Below are 17,597 nucleotides of genomic sequence, written 5' to 3'. Positions count from 1 at the left end.
AACTACGGTAATTTAGGCACTCTTGTTTTCACTTCTATCGGCTACTATGACGATGAACTTGTGCTATCGTGTTTATCAAACTATGTGAAGTAAGTAATAACGAAAAGAAACTCACGAATCAGCACAACTGTCGCCGTTCGTCGTAGCCGGTCTTGGGGAATTTGAATCACTGCGACGATCGTTCGATGTTTCTTCTTCGTCGTCGTCGGATGTTTCCAAAACCTTCGTGAGTAGTTGTAGCGTTCCCTCTGAACAGAATGGACTGGATTCCACCGATAATTCGATGCTTTCTTCATCCTATAACGCAAATATTCATCCCTCGTTGAAGATACACCTTTTTCATTCTATGACAATCAATCATCAAGAACTAGAAAGTACCTCTTTCTTCAACTTCTCCAATAATCTCTTCTTATCTGCTTTCAGTTGATCCGCTTGCTCGGATTGAGCAACAGTTTTTAGCCCTGAAAGTTCTAGCAGAGCCAAGTGTGCGTCTTTCTCGGAGACTGCGGCTTTCAGAGCTTCTCGTCTGTCGACAAAATAATTTTATAAAGACCGCTAATAAGAACACATCGCTTTTCGAAATTGCTTACTTCATTTGACGAAGATCTTCGAGTTGCATGGTTCTCTCTTCGGTAAAACTTCTAAGTTTCTTCTCGTATTTGTGCAGTTTCGAAAGAAGGGGTTGACAAGTAATGCACTTTAACGCTGAAGCGGATTGCATCGAGGCAATTCTTTGTTCCAGCTTAGCTATCTGGAAGAGAAAAACAACAAATTACGATCATGATTTATTTTTACAAATCGCTTTACTCAAATTCCTTAGCCTTCCTTACCCTTTGAAGAGCTTCCTTCTTCATTTTCTCCTCGTTTTGCAATTTTCTCTCGCTGTCGCTTGTAATGACAACGCTTTCGCGAAGAGCTTCGCTGAGCTCCTCGATCCTGTTCCTTTTCTCTATCAATTCTTTCGAAAATTGTCGTTCCTTGTCTTCCTTCTCCTTGATCACATTTACCAGTTCCTCAATTTGCTCCAAATCGATCCTTTCGCTGAAGGCTCTTTCGAGGGAGTCTACTTCATCCTCCAGTTGTTGAATCCTCTCATCCCTCACTCTGATTTCTTCCTTTAGAACCCCGATATCGTCGTACTCACTTAGTTCTTTTTTCAGAGTAGCTACCTGCTTTTCGAGTTTCGTTATTTCTTCCTTATTTTCGACGATCTGCTGTTCGCATTCCTGAACCTTGTTATCTTTCTCAAATATGGTAAGCTCCATCTTTCTCATCTTTTGTTCCGTTTCAAGCACCTCTGCGCATTGGATCACTTGAGCGCAAGGAGGATCGTCTGGTTTCATAGTCGCCCCTTCCTCTTCATGGTCCTTTTGTGTTTCTTTTTCTGCAAATTGGAACTTGGTTAATAATTGACTGCGATCCATTAAACCAGAATTGAGGACGTTCAGAAAAGACAAAGAACGAAGGATCAGGATTAATATTAGGATTTTGAAACAATCTTACCTCGATGGTTTTCTTCGACTTTCAACAGTTCCTTTTCCAAATACCCAACTCGACTTTGCAACTGATCGATTCTGCACTCACGATCTTGTAACTTTCTTTTCAATACATCCACGTTGTGCTTCCTCACGTACTCTTCTAACTGCGTGACCATCTCTTCCAATTCGATAACTCTTTCCTGATTGATTCTAGATTCTCTATTCTCGCCGTTCTTTTGAATCCACCTCTCCAATTCCTGAATTCGTCTATTCCCAGCGGTCACTTGACAACGAAGATCATGCAGCTCTTTTACATCGGGATTCTGCTTCAGAAAGTCCTCGAACTCGGCCACAGTGTCCTCCAGTTCCTCTATTCTTCTCGATTTCCTCTCGATTACGACCTCTAGATCTCGTACGCTTTCGGTATCTGCGTGTTCCCTGAGGAAATTCTCCAGGGACTCCATTTCTTGCTCCAACTCAACGATTCGTCGGTTCTTCGTTTCAATTTCTAATTTCCAGGTCTCGTCGTTATCTTGTACTTTAGGTTCGTTGTCTTTGCATTTTTTTGATTCCACTCTCGTCGAACACTTGAGGGTTTTTATTTCGTCTTCCAGCTGCGATATGCGTTCGTTCTTCACCTCCATCTCCTTCCTCCAGGACTCTTTCTCTTCCGTTAGTTCATCCATCAATTTCGAGCTTTCGGTGCATTCGTTGTCACTGTTTTTCACGCTTTTACAGACTGCCAGTTGATCCTTCAGTTCGGCAATTTTTTGGTTCTTCAGTTCCAACTCCTTCTTCCAGCTCTCGTTATCCTCCAAGCTAAAGTTCTTAGCGTCCTTCATCTTCTTCGAACAAGCAAACTGCTCCTTTAGCAATTTCTCCAGGGAGGATGCCTTCAGTTCTAGTTCCGATATTCGCCGGTTTTTCGTCTCCAGCTCAATTTTCTTAGATTCCTCGCGTTCCCTGGCGTTTTGGAGAGCGGTTCCAGAGGTTTCTGGCTGTTGTGTGCGTGCATCGGTGCGCGTGGACGTTGCGACAGGCGTTGTGGTGCGTGTGCGAAGGCAACGGGTGTGAACGTAAAGAAAAATTGAACGAAAAGGGTAGGTAAACGGTCGTAGGGTAGTTGAGGAAAAACACGGTGATTTTTGACCCGTGTATATCGAAATGTTTCGTACTGCACGACGTAAGGGTGCGTCTCCGAATGGCTGCGAACGTGCCATTTGACTTCCTCTCTCTCTCTCTCTCTCTCATTCTCTCTAGTGGTCTCTCTCGTCCTTTTTCTCCCCTCTCGGTATTTTCTTATTTTTTCCTTTTTTTTTCTATCTCGTCGCTTTCGTCGAAGCCATCGTTTCTAATGGCATGACGATTTAGAAAGTCAGCCTCTGAAAGATCTCTCCTCTGTTTCTTTTAATTCCTCTGCTCGCCGTTCTCTGCCTTGGCCTTACACCATTCACATGCTTTCTTTTTATGTATATATTTATATTTATATATCTACATACGTATATCTCTGTCGTGTACGTGTATATACACATGTACAGTACATGCGTTTGTCCATTCTCCAGCGTGATATGTATATACATATATTCATGTTACATATATATGTACATACACGATCGCATCGTTAATAATTAATTAACATTAATCGCTCGCTCTCTCATCACCTTTACATTAATATTTATATTTATATATATATATATCTATATTTATTGTTATTATCGTCAATATCTTCCCGCTATCAATTATTAAATATGTTAACAATGGTCGCAGCGTTACGTAAAATAATTATATATCTTGACAAGTGTGTTGTCAATGGCGAATCAGTACGATCTCCTTTCGTTCGATTAGTTTCGTATAATAAGTTCGTGTACTTGTAAAGTTCGCTTAATATGCAAATTGTACTAAAAAGAACGGAGAAGGCGTCCCCAACGAAAATCGACCTTAGAACAAGCTTTTTAGGAATCCGGTGGGACCCGCCTGTATTTTGTATATATTTTTGTCAGTTTTATTTCGTGCCGTGATTTCCGTGTTCGGTTTCGAGAGATTTGTTTTTGTTTTTTTTGTTTTTTCAATTCGTCATTCGGAAACGCAAGTTCGTTTCGCACGAAAACAGATCGAAATGTATGGACACGGGCCACAATATGTAAACAATAATGGACGATCAAATACAGAGAGAAAACAAACAGGACGATCAAGCAAGCAAACACACAGATCGTAACGTGTACGTGCCGCGTCCAGGGTCAGCGTGAAAATTTAAAAAGGACAACTGATTAGTCAGAATCCCATCGATATTAATTTTTAAATGCGATTGGAACAGCGCAAAGAAACTGCGTTAGTAGAAAATCTATAGAGATCATTCTTTGCGCGGTTAAAAGTAATTTCTAGTAATTCAAAACTAATTAAGTAAGATTAATATCGTTCTATAGTTAAAATGTACCATTTTCTTTAATATAAGAAATGGAAAAATATAAATTTGCTTACTGACCTCTTGTTGCTGTGCAGTTGCGGCTTGTTTCAACTTGGCTTGTGCGGCTTTGAGTGCACTGCGAACAAAATTGTATCGTTAGTGACATACTGTACGAGAATTTGAATTTTTATGCCTGATACTGACTCTTGAAGTTCTCTGATTTGTCTCTCCTTGGCATTCTGCTCCTCCTGAGTCATCTGCATCAGGTGCAGTAACCTTTCCGTCTCGGCTGAGCTTCTGGTCGACTCTTCTTTCGCTTTTTCCAGCTCCTTCTCGGAATTTTCGAGAGCCTTCTGCATTTCCGCCAACCTCTTGTCCGGCGACCCACCGCTCTATACAAAGAAAAAAGTGACTTGAAAAAAATTATCAAACGATATCGATCTTCTTTTATGGAATCTATTTATCGCGCGAGAATAAGACCGCATGTAATTTCAATAAACAACTGATCTATCAAGTTACTCTTTGTAACTGCTGCTCCAACTGATCCATCTTCGCTTTCCGTTTCTTTAGGTCTTGGTCGAGACCTTGGAGCGTCCTCTCCTTCTCCTCTATCGTTCTAGCTTTCTGATCTACGGACTTCGCTCGTTCTTCCATCTGCTTTCTCTGTTCTTCCACTTGGCGTCTCTGCTCCTCCAATTGTCTTCTCTCTTGAGTAGTATCGATACCAGCCTTCGCGGCGCCAGCTTGGAGTTTCTTGTTCGCCTCGTGCAAGTCCACCTGCGTCGAAACAAACGTTGTAAACTTTCGTTCTTGCGCGTTTACGAGACGCTACAGCTAGGCAAATGAAAGCCGTTTCGCCCAGAGCCGCGACCATTACGTCTAAACGTGCACTCTGATCTTTTTCTATACTTCTCAGATACGTTTCTCTTTCGGTATCAACGTGTAAATTGATTTAATTTCGAATACGGTCATCATGGTCACGGCTTTCGTAAATGAGAGATGCATGGAAACGCAATTAAAAAACAAGTCAGACGCGCAGATGAGAAGAAATTCGCAATTCCTCGTATATCTAGTGACGTTCATAGCGAAGTATAATATGTACAGAATACTTATAAAAAACATATGCGTCGAGATAAAAAATGTCTCGAGGTGAACGTACGTACAAAATGTGCGGAACGCATTCTGTGTGCATTGCTCGTGATTCATTCTCCAGCCTGTACAAAATAATCGTGAATCGCAGACACAAGGCTTGATTCTCGTGGTCATTCGTCGCATCATACAAAAACGAAGTAACCATTTTCTATCTCTGGCATCTCGAATACAGTGGCATGCTCCCAAAACGAAACAAAAATTAAGGAAACGAAAAAGTGATACTCGTAATAAGGTTGCTCATCGTTGCGATGTCGAACGCGCAACAAAATTACAGCAGTAACAATAACCAGCCAAATGAATCGGCGAATGAGAGGATCGTTATTAACGATATTAACTGCACGTTCCTGATCATTTAGAAAAAAGGAACAATTCCTTTTTTTCGTATCGCTTCGATCGTCTCGTCGCTGATGCTGGTGATAACAATAATAAACATAACGATAAAAATCGGCATAACGGAAAAGAAAGAGCAATGGGCGCATATGACTGTGCTTGAGAGTAATCGCAAATGGTTTTGGGGGAAACGATTTCGTGGAGAAACGAGAGGTTCATAGAGGTAGGTTAAAAAGATTCGGAGGAGAATGATAATGATGAAGGCGATGTTGCGCTTCGCTGTGAAGTGTGACGGACGCCCCGAGATATACATGTACGCAACATAAGATGAGAAAGATTGTGCGGGTGCATCGTGGTTTGGTTTTTTTTCCGATTTCGTTTGTATACGTATATATATATCTTATATATATGTATATATATATATACACGATATCGTTCGATCGTTATCGTTCTGTTACATATGCATAATATTTGATATATGATTTGATTTTTTTTTTTGTTTGTTATTTGCGGCGTGTATATGAGCTGTGGGCGAGTTTCTGCTTCGTCGACGACGAAGGCAGAGGCTGCGGTTGAAATGAGAAGACATAGAGAGACGAGGAGGCGCGATGACGTGTCGGCAGCCGGTCGACAACGATCAGCCAACGGTATACATAGGCAGAGACATAGTGCAGGCATTATATGGTGCGGATGTAGGCTGTAGTAGTGTAGGTTAGCGCGCGAGCGAGTGCAGGTCGTGCTGCTGCTAACCTGATATTTCTGCAGTTCCTGGCACAGCTTTTCGAGCTGTTCCTGGAACCGCTCGCGCTCGACGCCTGCCTGCTTAACGTTCTCTTGCGCGCGCTCGAGCTCCTTTCTCAACCTGGCGACCTCCTGGCCGTTTTGTTGCGGATGCTGTTGCTGCTGCTGTAGCTGTTGTTGTTGCTGCTGCATCGTCACCTGCATCTGCTGGATCTGCTGTTGTTGAGCGTGTAGCTGCCTCTCGGTGTTCTGGATACGTTTTTGTAGCTCAGTAGCCTGCCTCTCGGCCGCGTCCGCCCGTTGTTTCTCCGTCTCGCATAGCTTCCTCCATTGTTCGAGCTGTGCCTCGTTCACGCCACCGGCAGCCGCGCTCGTATCCCTCGAGACGATCTGCTTCTGAAGTTCTTGCACGCGTTTCTCGGCCTGATCGGCCCTCTGTCGTTCCTTCGTCTGGGCCTGAGTCAGGTTTTGCACCTGCTGGCTCAGCCGATGAACCTCTCGCATCTGCGCCTCGAGGGCCTCCTTCGCGGCTCTATCCGGCGTCTGCGCGTGTACCCTCTGTTGCTGCATCTGCTGCAACCGGCGAACCTCCTCGCGTTGACGCTCGAGTTCCGCTTCGTTCGTGTTCAATTCCTGCTGGAAGTTGACCAGCATCTCCTGCGATTTCTCTAGTTGTATCACCAATTGGTCGCGTTCCACTTGCAGCTGTTTCGCCTCCGCCTCGAGCTTTTCCTTCACCTTCTCGATCTTCTCCGAATGTTTCTCTCGATTCTCGAGGATCGCGGCCATCTTGTCGCGTTCCCGTTGAGCGAGCTGCAGCTCGTGCTGTAAATGAGCTATCTCCTCGCTGCCAGCGATCTGTTGTTGCTGCTGTTGTTGTTGCTGCTGCTGTTGCACCCGTCTCAGTTCCTGCCTGAGTGCCTCCCGTTCGTCCCTGAGCAGCTGCATCTCCGCGGCTAGCCGTTCGAGCTCCTTCTTGTTCGCCTCTGCGGCCTCCTGATACTTGGCCGTCTGCATGTGCGTCTTCTCGAGTTCCTTGGCCAGTCTGCCCGCTTCGAGCTCCACCTGATCGCGCGCGACGATCGCCTTGTCGAGGCTGGCGCGCAGCCGTTCGACCTCGATGCTCGCGCTCTCCGATCTGGTCTTACCCTCGGTTTGCATCAGTCTCTCGAGCCGTACAATCTCGACGCGGAGCTTCTCGTTGTCCGCCTCCAGGGCGTCCGCTCTCGCCTTCACCTTGTCGTGACGGTCGCGTATCTTCTCGGTTTCGATTCTAGCGCGTTCGATCTCGCCGCGATTCCGCTCCTGCGCCGCAGTCGCCTTGTTGGTCTCCTCGCGCGCCCGCTCGAGCTGAAGCTGCGTCTCGTGCAGCTTCGCCTCGAGCTCGGCGTTGCCCGACTGCGTCCTCTTCAGCTCCGACTCACGGCCCTCCAGGCGTTCACGCAGCTTGTCCACCTCCTGTTGTAGCCTACTACCCTCGCTTTGCCACTTCTCTTGCTCGTACTGGTATTTACCTCGCACCCCTTCCGCACGTTCCAGATCGGCGCGCAGCCTCGAGGCGTCCTGCTCGGCCTTCCTCGCGCGTTCAAGTTCCGCCAACGCCTTCTCCAGCCGATCGCGGAGCCGCTCCACCTCCAGCTTCGCCCACTCGTGTTCCTCCTTCTGCCGTTCTTGGCTTTCTTGATACTTGCCGAACCTGGTCGCGTACCTCTCGCACTCTTCGCGCGCGCTCTCAGCCTCCACTCGCAACCGCTCCGTCTCCGCTTGCGCCTTCCTCACTTCGGCTTGCTGTCTGTCGTGTTTCTCGTACATCTTTTCTATCTCCAGCTGCATTCGTGCTAACTCCTCCTGCGTCTTATCGGTCGCCGCCTGAGCCTTGGTCAATTGGGAGTGAGCGCGCTCCAATTCGAAACTGATCCTCTCGTTGTCAGCTACAAGTTTCTCTCTCTCGTTCTGTAACCTGCGTAGCTCGATCTGCGATTTCTCGTAACGTTCCCGTACCATTTCCAGATCCACCGCTAACCTATCTAGATCTTCCTTCGATTTCTCTTCGTGTTCCTTCGTGCGACCTAATTGGAGAGCCGCTCGATCGTACATCTCTTGCACGCGGGCCAATTCCTCCTGGGCTTTCCTCGCCTCGTCGCGACTCTTCGATGCCAACATCTGTTGCTTTTCCGCCTCGAGCTCTAGTCTGTCTTTGTCAGCTTCCATCACTTCGATGCGATTTTGCAGCCGATACACCTCGCTCTGGGCTCTGTCGAAATCATAACAAAATTTTTCGTGATCGATTGTCACTCTTATCGAACGGAAAATCACGATCGCTCACCTGTCGTACTTCTCCAGCATCTTCTCGAACTCCTTGTTCGCGTTCTCCCGTTCCTCGTGAGCCTTGTTCATCGAGTATTGCGCTTTCTCCAGTTTCTCCTTCAGGATTTCGATTTCAGTCATAGCGTCGTCTCGTTCAAGCTACGTTACAATGACCAATTTTATACAATTTTATAACGAGATACAACTTTGTAATTAAATACAATTTTATGCAATTTCGTTTCTCTCTCTCTCTCTCTCTTTCTCTCTCGACATTAACTGTCCTTGATGACCTACAACAAAAATCAGGCTACTTACGGTTAACTTCTGGTGAGAATTGTGAGCCTTCTCCCATCTCTCTTTAACTAATTCGAGTTCCGATAGTACGTTCTCCTTGTCCCGTTGCATTTTTGCTATTTGATTCTGTAGGAACTCTATCCTCTCGTGCAGTTTCTCTGTTTCTTCCTGAAAGTTGTCCCTCTCCTTCTGTAGTCGTTGCATTATCATCTGGATGTAAAAGGATACTTTTACTAATGCTACCTGTCTTCGTGGTGGATACTTTAGTCAAATATGATCCGCGACCATGTTTCTGTTATCACCTTCTCTTACCTGAGCTTTCTCGTACTTATCCTGCAACCGGTCGACTTCCAATTGAATCGTTTCCCGTTCCTTCTGCATCCTTGTCGATTGGCCGAGCGCTTTGTCCAGTTGGCTTTGCAAATTTTCGAAATCGTAGTTCTGCTTTTCCTTTTCCATTTGCATCTATATGGAATCGAATCGTTCCACCGTAACTTTTATAGTCTCTACCTTAAGCCTGTGTTTACGTTTTACGAGCTACTCAGGAGCCAAATTAATTAACTCCAATTGATTTTCCTTTTTTAATATTTTAAAGCGGTTTACCCTCTCAATTTCGATAAAGTTGCCCAGTTTGGCTTCTATGTGATTTACATAAAATATTCAAGTATTTAACTTAGTAATTTCCAGAAAAGTTGTTTCACGTAACAGAGTTAAACTTACACGTGAAAACTGTAGGTAAATTCTCTTTCACTTACCCTGCGAATTTCCGTTTGCGTTTTATCCAATTTCTCTTGAAGCTTGTCCACTTCACTTTGCGTTTTGTCCAGTAGATTTTGCAATTTATCCTGTTGAAGTTGTGCCTTGCCCAGAGTAGCCTGTGTCCGTTCCAGTTCCTCTTGTGTTTTCTCAAGTTCCGCGATTGCCTTGTCCCGTTCCGAGTGCAGACGAGCCACCGAAGCCTGTGCTCGATCGTATTCATCTCGAAGACTCTCTTGTTCACCCTGAGCATTTTCCAATCTGGCCTTCAGTCTGTACACCTCACCTTGACTCTTTTCCACCTTTAAAAACCATCGAAATGTTTTAACACTTTTTACATTTCATCCCATTCAGTTCGTCGAAGTATTTAAGACACGTTTAATCGTTTGTGTTGAATTTTCACCGGATAAACTCATCAGGTATTCAAGCGATCGCTATCTCAAGAATTTCATAATTCTACTTGTTTCGAGGTTTACGTCCACGAAATTAATCTCTAGAATTTCCCATCTTGTAATAGCTGCGTCGTTGGAGAAAATACATGTGCGTCGTTGTTAATACAGATTTAACGCGTTGCCTGTTCATCACGTTGCGTTAATTAAAATCAATTTCTCCTCTGCTTGCCGTTACCTACGTTCGTATCATTCGTGCTTATTAATGTTTCCACGTGAAGCGATCATTTATTATTATACAGGGATTAAATAAATACATCGACTCGAGTAATCAGTCCGAGGGAAAAAGCTCGACGACCTAAAGGAAAGCTCTAAAGAGAAATCTTTTCTGTAAGAGTCAATCATTCGAAATGGATCGAAACGAGGGGTAACGAGCAACCCCTACGGAAATTCTAGTCAGGTGTCTTCGATTGCACTCGAGTGTGAAGTTGCGTGCAATTTTCCGGCCACTTAGCCGGCAGTTTCATTACCGGTTCGTTTCGCGCCATCGACGAACATCGGGAACACCGGCGATGCCTGGGACGAACGAAGGCGTGATTGGAAATTAGATTCGACTACCACAGCGTGTACGGATCGGGACCAGACTGTGGTGGCCTCGTGAATCGATCGCGATTAAAGACGATTGTTCTTGCTTCTTGGAAGCGGAACAGGGCTGCCAAGTAGACTCGATCGTTCATTAATAGAGGCAAAACGACCAGCTACAGATTATGGGGATGGGAATCGTAGCTGGGGACACTTCGGTGGTTAATTGGTCGCAAGGCAGGTCCCTTGACGCGCGATCTTTTTATCGACTCGACTAGTTCATCGATTACTTGATTCAACGAAAAGTTCCGTCAACGATGGAAGTGATTTCTGCGCGAGATTTGCGGATTCGTTTCGCTTCGAATCGATCATGTGGTTAGAAGGTTTGTTAAAGCATTCGTGACCGGTGACCGAGACGTTGAGTCATGCTATTGAGTCACGATACGTTTCCACAATTGCCGGGGACTCGGCGGTTCGCTGATCTGCAGAAATTTACATTTCAATCAATTTTCGGACTGTTGCCAAGAAAGTCAATTCTGTTCAAGAAATGAATTCTAGGATGAGACAACAAAGGAGCGAAATGATCATTGGTTTCAAAATCAAGCGAATAAAATGTTTAAAAGAGTTAATTTATAAATAGAGAATAAAATATATTATTCTATATATCATTTTATAATTGTCAACTACTGGGGCAAGAACGTCTCGAATGTGTGGAAACAGAGATGGTTAGCATTGGCTAATATATCTGAGACGCTCTGACGAGATTGTAAAAATATTTTGATAGCTGTAAAACCGTCTAAATGGAGTAGAAGCGATATTTTACCTTTTCTTGCAGAGCAGCAGCTTCAGCCCTAGCTCTTTCGTTGTCAGCCTGGGTGACCCTGAGCTCAGCCTGAGCCCTCCTGAGTTCCGCGGCTGTCTTCTCGGCTCTTTCGGAGATCCTGTCCATTTCCTGAGAGGAATTGAGCGTGCTTCTGCCGTAAGTGCTCTGAGACCTTTCGAGATCGTGCCTGAGCCTTTCGTTCTCCAGTTCGAGCCTGGTCAGTCTCTGTTTGGCAGCCTCCCAGTCGGCTCCGCTACGACCAACCTCGGACGCAGCCTTGTCCAGTTCGGCTTTGCTCTTGCCGAGCTCAGACTGTGAACTTTCCAGCTTCGCTTCCAGCCGGTCTTTTTCTGCTTGTGCTCTTTCCAAACGGGCGCCCAATTTCTCAACCTGCCGTGAGCAGAAACGATCAGAAACTAACACTTGGACGATCTTTGGCCAAGGAACAACGCGAGAAAAGCACGAAGTGTTTTTTGTTTCTGTTAGCAGGGGCAATGGTGAGAAGTTAAAGTTTCATAGAATCTCGAGCTGCATTATTGATCGTATCGACTGAAACGATGCTAAACAAGGTGTACGTCGAACGAACTTAGAATTGGATACATTCCTTATAAATTTGTAATCAATATACGATTTAGTCTAGTCCGAGCAAATTGACAGGGAAGAGGAATCGATTGGGAGACAAAAAGATGTATTGTGCTACCACGAGGACTTACTTCGGACTCGAGAGCGTGAATTTTCATTTTGTACTCGGCGATTTCCCTCTCGTGTAATTCCCTTTCTTCCTGTTTCTCCTGCTCCGCCCGGTCCCTCTGTTCCCGTAATTGTGCCATTTGCTTCTCCTTATCTCCTATCGCCTCCTCCAGGCTACTGAGGGCACCTTCGCTGCTGCAGTGGTGCGCCTGCATTGCCGTTAAACGCGCCCTGGCCATGTCGACCTGGTTGTCCTTCTCCTTCAGCAGATCCTCTAGATTTTCGATCTGTAGTAACAACAACTTGGCCGTTAGAGATTCTACTTTTCTTTCATTCCTTTCAGACAGGTCGATCGAAATCGCGCAAAGTCTTAGACAGCGAGAAAATAAGTTGCGATGGAACAAGATATTTTAAGAACGATACAGTTTTATTGGATCAAAGATGATCAGAGAGAATGTTAATTCGTGTGCAATTAATTTTAGTCAACGTGATTAGTGGTGTATTCTCTTAACCGTGTTAGCGATCCGCAGTTTACCATGCACAAACCATTAATATAATCGTAAATTCTTACTTACCTGCCATCTCGTATCATCGATCTTCACAGCCATTGTTCACGGCTCGACAAGACATTTACTCAATCAGGCACTCGCGATACACAGCAACAAATAATCAACGGTCTCTATCGCGGTAGAAAAAAAAAACGGAATCGTAAAAACAAGCGTTCCGCGATGCGGAAACGAAAAAATGACAAAAAAAAAATGATAAAAATAACAAAATGGAAAGTAATTGTCAAGCGATGTTGTCTCTAGTCGACACATTGGTAATCAACGACAGCCTGATCGATCGTACCTTTAACAGAAATAACGTACCTCTTTCAACTCTTCTCTTTATACATATTGGCTATCGTCGATCACCAACGACACGAACAAAACATAAATACATACAGGGGTGCGATTCGTGACGAAAGTGTTGGATAAAAGAAATAAAACAAGGCGATGCAACGTAACTTGTAAGTAGCTTTATTCGAACGGAACAAGATACAAAATGAAAAATAAACGGGTGAAAAAGGAGCTTGTGCGAACTTAAAGATAACGGGGATGTCGGGGTTTTACGTACTACAGCCTTTACACAGCACGACTAAAGAAAATATTATTACAAAAAGTGTGTCGCGCGGGCGCGCGCACGCCTCACACTCATTCCAATCGACAGCAAGATTCACACTCATGCGCACTCCGCGGTCGCATCCTACGAATATTATACGCTAAGCGCGCGCTTCCTCTTTGTCATCTGGCTGGCTGATTAATTACCAGGCCAAAACTCCTTTTTAGTTTCGGCGGAATTAATCACTACCGCCGAGGAATGAAAAGATCGGTCAGCGATCCGCGTTTCTCTCAAGACAACAAATCGATTTATAATACGATACGATTGCATTACGGTCTGATACCGTTAAACATCTATCAATTTTTGATTATACGGATTGTACGATCTGCGACATTTCTAAAATTATGTATCTGTAATTATGTTCCCTATGATCGTTTCGAGTTCAGTGGAATAGGGCGACGAATATCTTTGAATGAGATAAATTACACAAGTCTGTGCAAAACGAGAGTAATTGCGAGGATCGGTAATGGAGAAGATGAATACGCGTCGACACGCGTTTTACTCGTAATTGAAACGGATCCGTGTAATCAATTAAGCTTTAATTTACACCGGGCGATCATTATCACCGTGTGTTTAGCCATTCTGTTCGGACAGAATGGACCGCCTCCCCTTTGAAACTATAATTCACGTCGCTTTGGAGACCATTTCTACTCGTTCTGCACAGACTTTCAATTTTAAAAAGGAAACGAACGAACGAAGCTCGTAAGCTTAAAAATTCGACGCATTAAACCTTTGTAGTTGCTCCAAGATCCCTCCTTATCAACTTACAAAGGCAACGCCAGGCGGAGACATACGTAGAATGAAAAAAGAGAGAAGAGAAAGAAATAGTTTCAGGGTCACTCACCTTACGCTGAAGCACGTTAATCTTCCTGTCTTTGATGTCCATGTGATCCTTGAGCTCAGTCAGCTCGGTGTTCATACGATTGCGTTCCTGTTGCGCCTGCATCGCTGCCTGCGTCTTTTTCTCGATCATCCGGTTCTTCTCCTCGAGCCGCTGCCGCATTTCCTCCACCTGCACGCACGTAACCACGCACACGAGGTCATCGTACGAACGTGTACAGGGGTGGGAACCACTTGGAACAGGAACGATTCAGTCCGCATTGCACGGGCAACGTTCTGCACGCGACGTGAAAACGCTACCAATAGTCCAGCGGGCCGATTGGAGAGGGAACAGGAGGAGGGAAGCTTTGCACGACCCAGTTTCCTGCAGCCCTGTCCTTCCTTTCCCCTATAACGACCTCCCTGTAACGTCGATTTCCCCAGTTCCGACCTCCCCGTACATCGGGACCCCTTCAACGATCCCACCCTATATACGTAACTGCTGCATTTACTAGTCCATTTACTATTACGTTTATTGTCACGTTTTCTAACGCGTTTATCAGTGTTTCGTAGATATTCCGTATATACCAACTTCCACGGGCGACGATTTTATAGAAGTCAAGGGGGAACCTGTTTAGAAGTTATATGGGTTTTATGCGCTTTAACTTTGAAACTCGTGATTTACGAAGCTGTAGAAAGTTTAAACTCGCCGCATTATTTTTCATTAGGTGATAAACTTCTCATAACTGCCCAATAAATTACATTGCATAGTGCAAGATCATCGTGCAAAATTGTCGATAGGAAAACTCTTCCTAAGAACTGATCGTTCGCTAGTCGTCTATGAAGGTTCGATAAAACTTCGTCCTCAAATGGAATCTTCGTAGAGAATTTATTGGGTCGTGCTAAGTTGGCTGGTAACTGCAGGATATCGCGATTGTTTGAATCGTTAACTCCATATAACTGGAATAGTTTGTTTGTGCGAGACAAAGATCGTCATCCGTTAGAATTTGTCGCTTTAGTCTGGAAGTGAGGATGCTAAACAGGAAGTTAGGATTGTCGTAAAGTGAGACACACCCGTCTTTATAAGTGTTAGTATACGTTCGTTCAGACCACTGGGATAGAATCTATGCGTTCTGTTACGATAAAGTCGAAAAATTTGGTAAGAGTCGTTTTTCTTACGAGCCTTACAATTATCTTGTTTTTTTTTTAGTTTGCACGTGTCCTAATACTTATGAAGGAGGATGTACATGGAGTTAAAAAGAGTAAATGACGTTGAAAATGGGCACTTACGTCAGCCTGCAGCATGTTGTAGTGCTCTTCCTTGGCGCAGAGCGACTCTTTGAGCACGGTGATGTGCCGTTGGTAATCCTGATGCTGCTCTTCGAGGGTTTTCATCTTGGCGGACATCGCGAGTAGTTCCTGATCCCTACGCTGCACTTCGGTCCGGAGCTCGTCCAGCTGCGAAAAAGAGTCGTCGTCCACGAGAGGATCAGTCCGTGCGACCCGGTTACGTCTCGATACGACGACGAAACAACGAGCGACGGAGGCGTCTGGTCTGTCGTCTCTCCGTCGTGGCCGAGTACGACGACGATCAGCGGCCAACTTCCCTTCGATCGCTCGGTCGAAACGTAAATCGGCCGTGAAACGGGTCAGCCGTTTCGCCTTCCGTTCCGATCCGCCAACTTTTCGACTTGCTCAAATCGTTCTGACCAAACGGAGCCAGCCAGATCGTCACTGGTGGTCGTTGGTCTGGCTGGCTTGAAGTTTTATTCGAAAAATCGGCGCACACGGATTCCATCGAGTTTTCGTTCTATCCAATTGTTTATATCGCCTTGAATTTCACTCGAGACGAACAGTGAGCGAGAAACGGATAAAATACCAAATAAAAATTAGAGAATATGTTCGAGGAGATGAGAAGTTCGCTGCTTCGTTCATGAGCAAACAATTAGAGTAATGAGTGAACCTTTCGAGTCATTTATAAGACTGCAAATAGCTGGTTCTGAAATAAAGCTCGGAACATCGTTTTCACCGGACAAGGTCTTCCCTTGTGTAGCGACTAAAAAGCTTCGAGACGTCTCTCATTTTTAACTCTCTCGGAGCCTGAATCGTTGGGTTCTTATTCTTGTCGTGTCAGCGATACGTCGTCGTACTCGGACAGGAATTCTTCATACTTAGCATGCAGCGATATCGAAACCAACGATACAAAGTTACAAACAAAGTGTATCCTGCGTGTACGAGAGATATACTTATTACGTGTTCGAACGAATGTCTTAGGGGGAACGTGATAGAATTCATGGGAATAATCGAGGCTGGAATAGTTGGAAGAAGAACTGGAACGTATTATGTATTGTGTCTCTCTCTTTATTATTCGTGTACGTACCTACTACGCTCGTCTGATCTACTCTGGTGTCGGCAGGCCGCGTGAGGATCCCTCGGCGAGATCTCCTCGTTACGAGATCCCGTCGCGGGATCGCAAGCAGAATCAACACAACTAAATGTTTTCTAACTAATCAACTAGCAGAGTACGCAGCGTGGAGGAGATATCGCGGTCCTCTCTGGCAGTATGGTCCTGTGATCGAAGTATATGAGACACTTAGGGAAACGAGAATAAGCAATTTCAAGAAAAAGACATCGAAGATCGATGCGTCCTCCGCATCTACGTATATAATTTCCTCGAACACGTCCCTGGTGATCTATCAACTTATAGGTCATCTTACACCTCTAATCCCACGGGACGAATCCATTCGTTTGCCATATCCGTGACTTTTATGTGGGATTACTTCGATCAGAGGGTATCTCTCTAACCAGATGACGTATACGCACGTATCTCAGCCCAAAGATAAAGCACCAGGGATCGAGGAATCGATGAAATCTATCGGTACGTTGACTGATAGCGATTCTATCGATGGATCGTGATCGAACCTCGATCCCCCCTCTCTCCAGCGTTCTATATATCGTGCTAAGATGGTGAAAAACAACAGGTCTACGTAGAGGCGAGCGATCGTGGCGATCGCTTTCGATCCGCGAAGCGGCGTCACGCATCGTCTCGGGTTCCTCGGTGTTTCTCAACGACGGCCACGAGCCGCAGAGGCAGACGTAAGGTTCTCTACGTTCACTATGTTCTACGATCGTCGTTTACGGCTGCACACATACGCACGTACGCGGGAAACTCGCGGGAAATTTTTCCTGCCTCGTCTCGTCGTCAACGAGGGAACGACGACGCGCATCGTTTCCGCGCGCGTTACGTGAACCATTGCGAACAGTCAGATCAACGACTCACACCAGAGAAAGGGACAGAAAGAGAGAAAGAAAGAGACAGTTCTCGGGGTGGCTGGCCAGTTTTCGAAAGAGGCTCGACCTTGTATAACTGTTCTATTATCGACGATGGGACGAGAAATATTCTGTTCCAATAGTTTACTCTCGAACGAAAGCTCGGATGGAAGAAAGTTGCAAGACCCGCGAAGGAAGAGGAGAAGTCGCAAAGCGAGAGAGAGAAAAATTTCCTTGGGGAATTCGATGTCAATTAAGAAACTAATTTCCAAGTTAGAGTAAGAGGATCGCTTGAAAACGTAGTTATACTTATTATCCATGATCGCGGTTTCAAATTTCACGGAAATTTGACGAGCACTTTCGCCGGTTATAAAAGTTTCGAGTTCCCTGGAAACTTACTG

General features: G+C 45.1%; 1 protein-coding gene across 7 annotated transcripts in view; it reads right to left on the bottom strand.

Annotated features, from left to right (window-relative positions):
* LOC122570906 (trichohyalin) overlaps nt 1–17,597 on the bottom strand; it is a 70,066-nt gene that overhangs the window by 8,816 nt on the left and 43,653 nt on the right. For 6 of the 7 annotated variants that reach the window (XM_043733872.1, XM_043733870.1, XM_043733871.1 and 3 more), the window contains 17 exons: nt 15,217–15,384; nt 13,952–14,119; nt 11,970–12,233; nt 11,257–11,646; nt 9,462–9,764; nt 9,019–9,171; nt 8,728–8,916; nt 8,432–8,571; nt 6,115–8,359; nt 4,402–4,659; nt 4,087–4,274; nt 3,961–4,018; nt 1,504–2,476; nt 831–1,384; nt 591–751; nt 379–526; nt 116–297 (listed from right to left, as the gene is read on the bottom strand). In XM_043733872.1, the coding sequence (XP_043589807.1) occupies nt 116–297; nt 379–526; nt 591–751; nt 831–1,384; nt 1,504–2,476; nt 3,961–4,018; nt 4,087–4,274; nt 4,402–4,659; nt 6,115–8,359; nt 8,432–8,571; nt 8,728–8,916; nt 9,019–9,171; nt 9,462–9,764; nt 11,257–11,646; nt 11,970–12,233; nt 13,952–14,119; nt 15,217–15,384 (6,542 nt within the window). Of the gene's footprint in view, nt 1–115; nt 298–378; nt 527–590; nt 752–830; nt 1,385–1,503; nt 2,477–3,960; nt 4,019–4,086; nt 4,275–4,401; nt 4,660–6,114; nt 8,360–8,431; nt 8,572–8,727; nt 8,917–9,018; nt 9,172–9,461; nt 9,765–11,256; nt 11,647–11,969; nt 12,234–12,521; nt 12,626–12,815; nt 13,823–13,951; nt 14,120–15,216; nt 15,385–17,597 lie in introns of those variants that run through there. The other variant, XM_043733877.1, reaches the window with a different exon arrangement.

The sequence above is a fragment of the Bombus pyrosoma genome, linkage group LG9 (genome assembly GCF_014825855.1).
Source record: "Bombus pyrosoma isolate SC7728 linkage group LG9, ASM1482585v1, whole genome shotgun sequence".
Classification (NCBI taxonomy): Eukaryota; Metazoa; Arthropoda; class Insecta; order Hymenoptera; family Apidae; genus Bombus; species Bombus pyrosoma.
The sequence above is the reverse complement of the archived record's forward strand: the minus strand, read 5'-3'. Positions and strand labels throughout refer to the sequence as shown.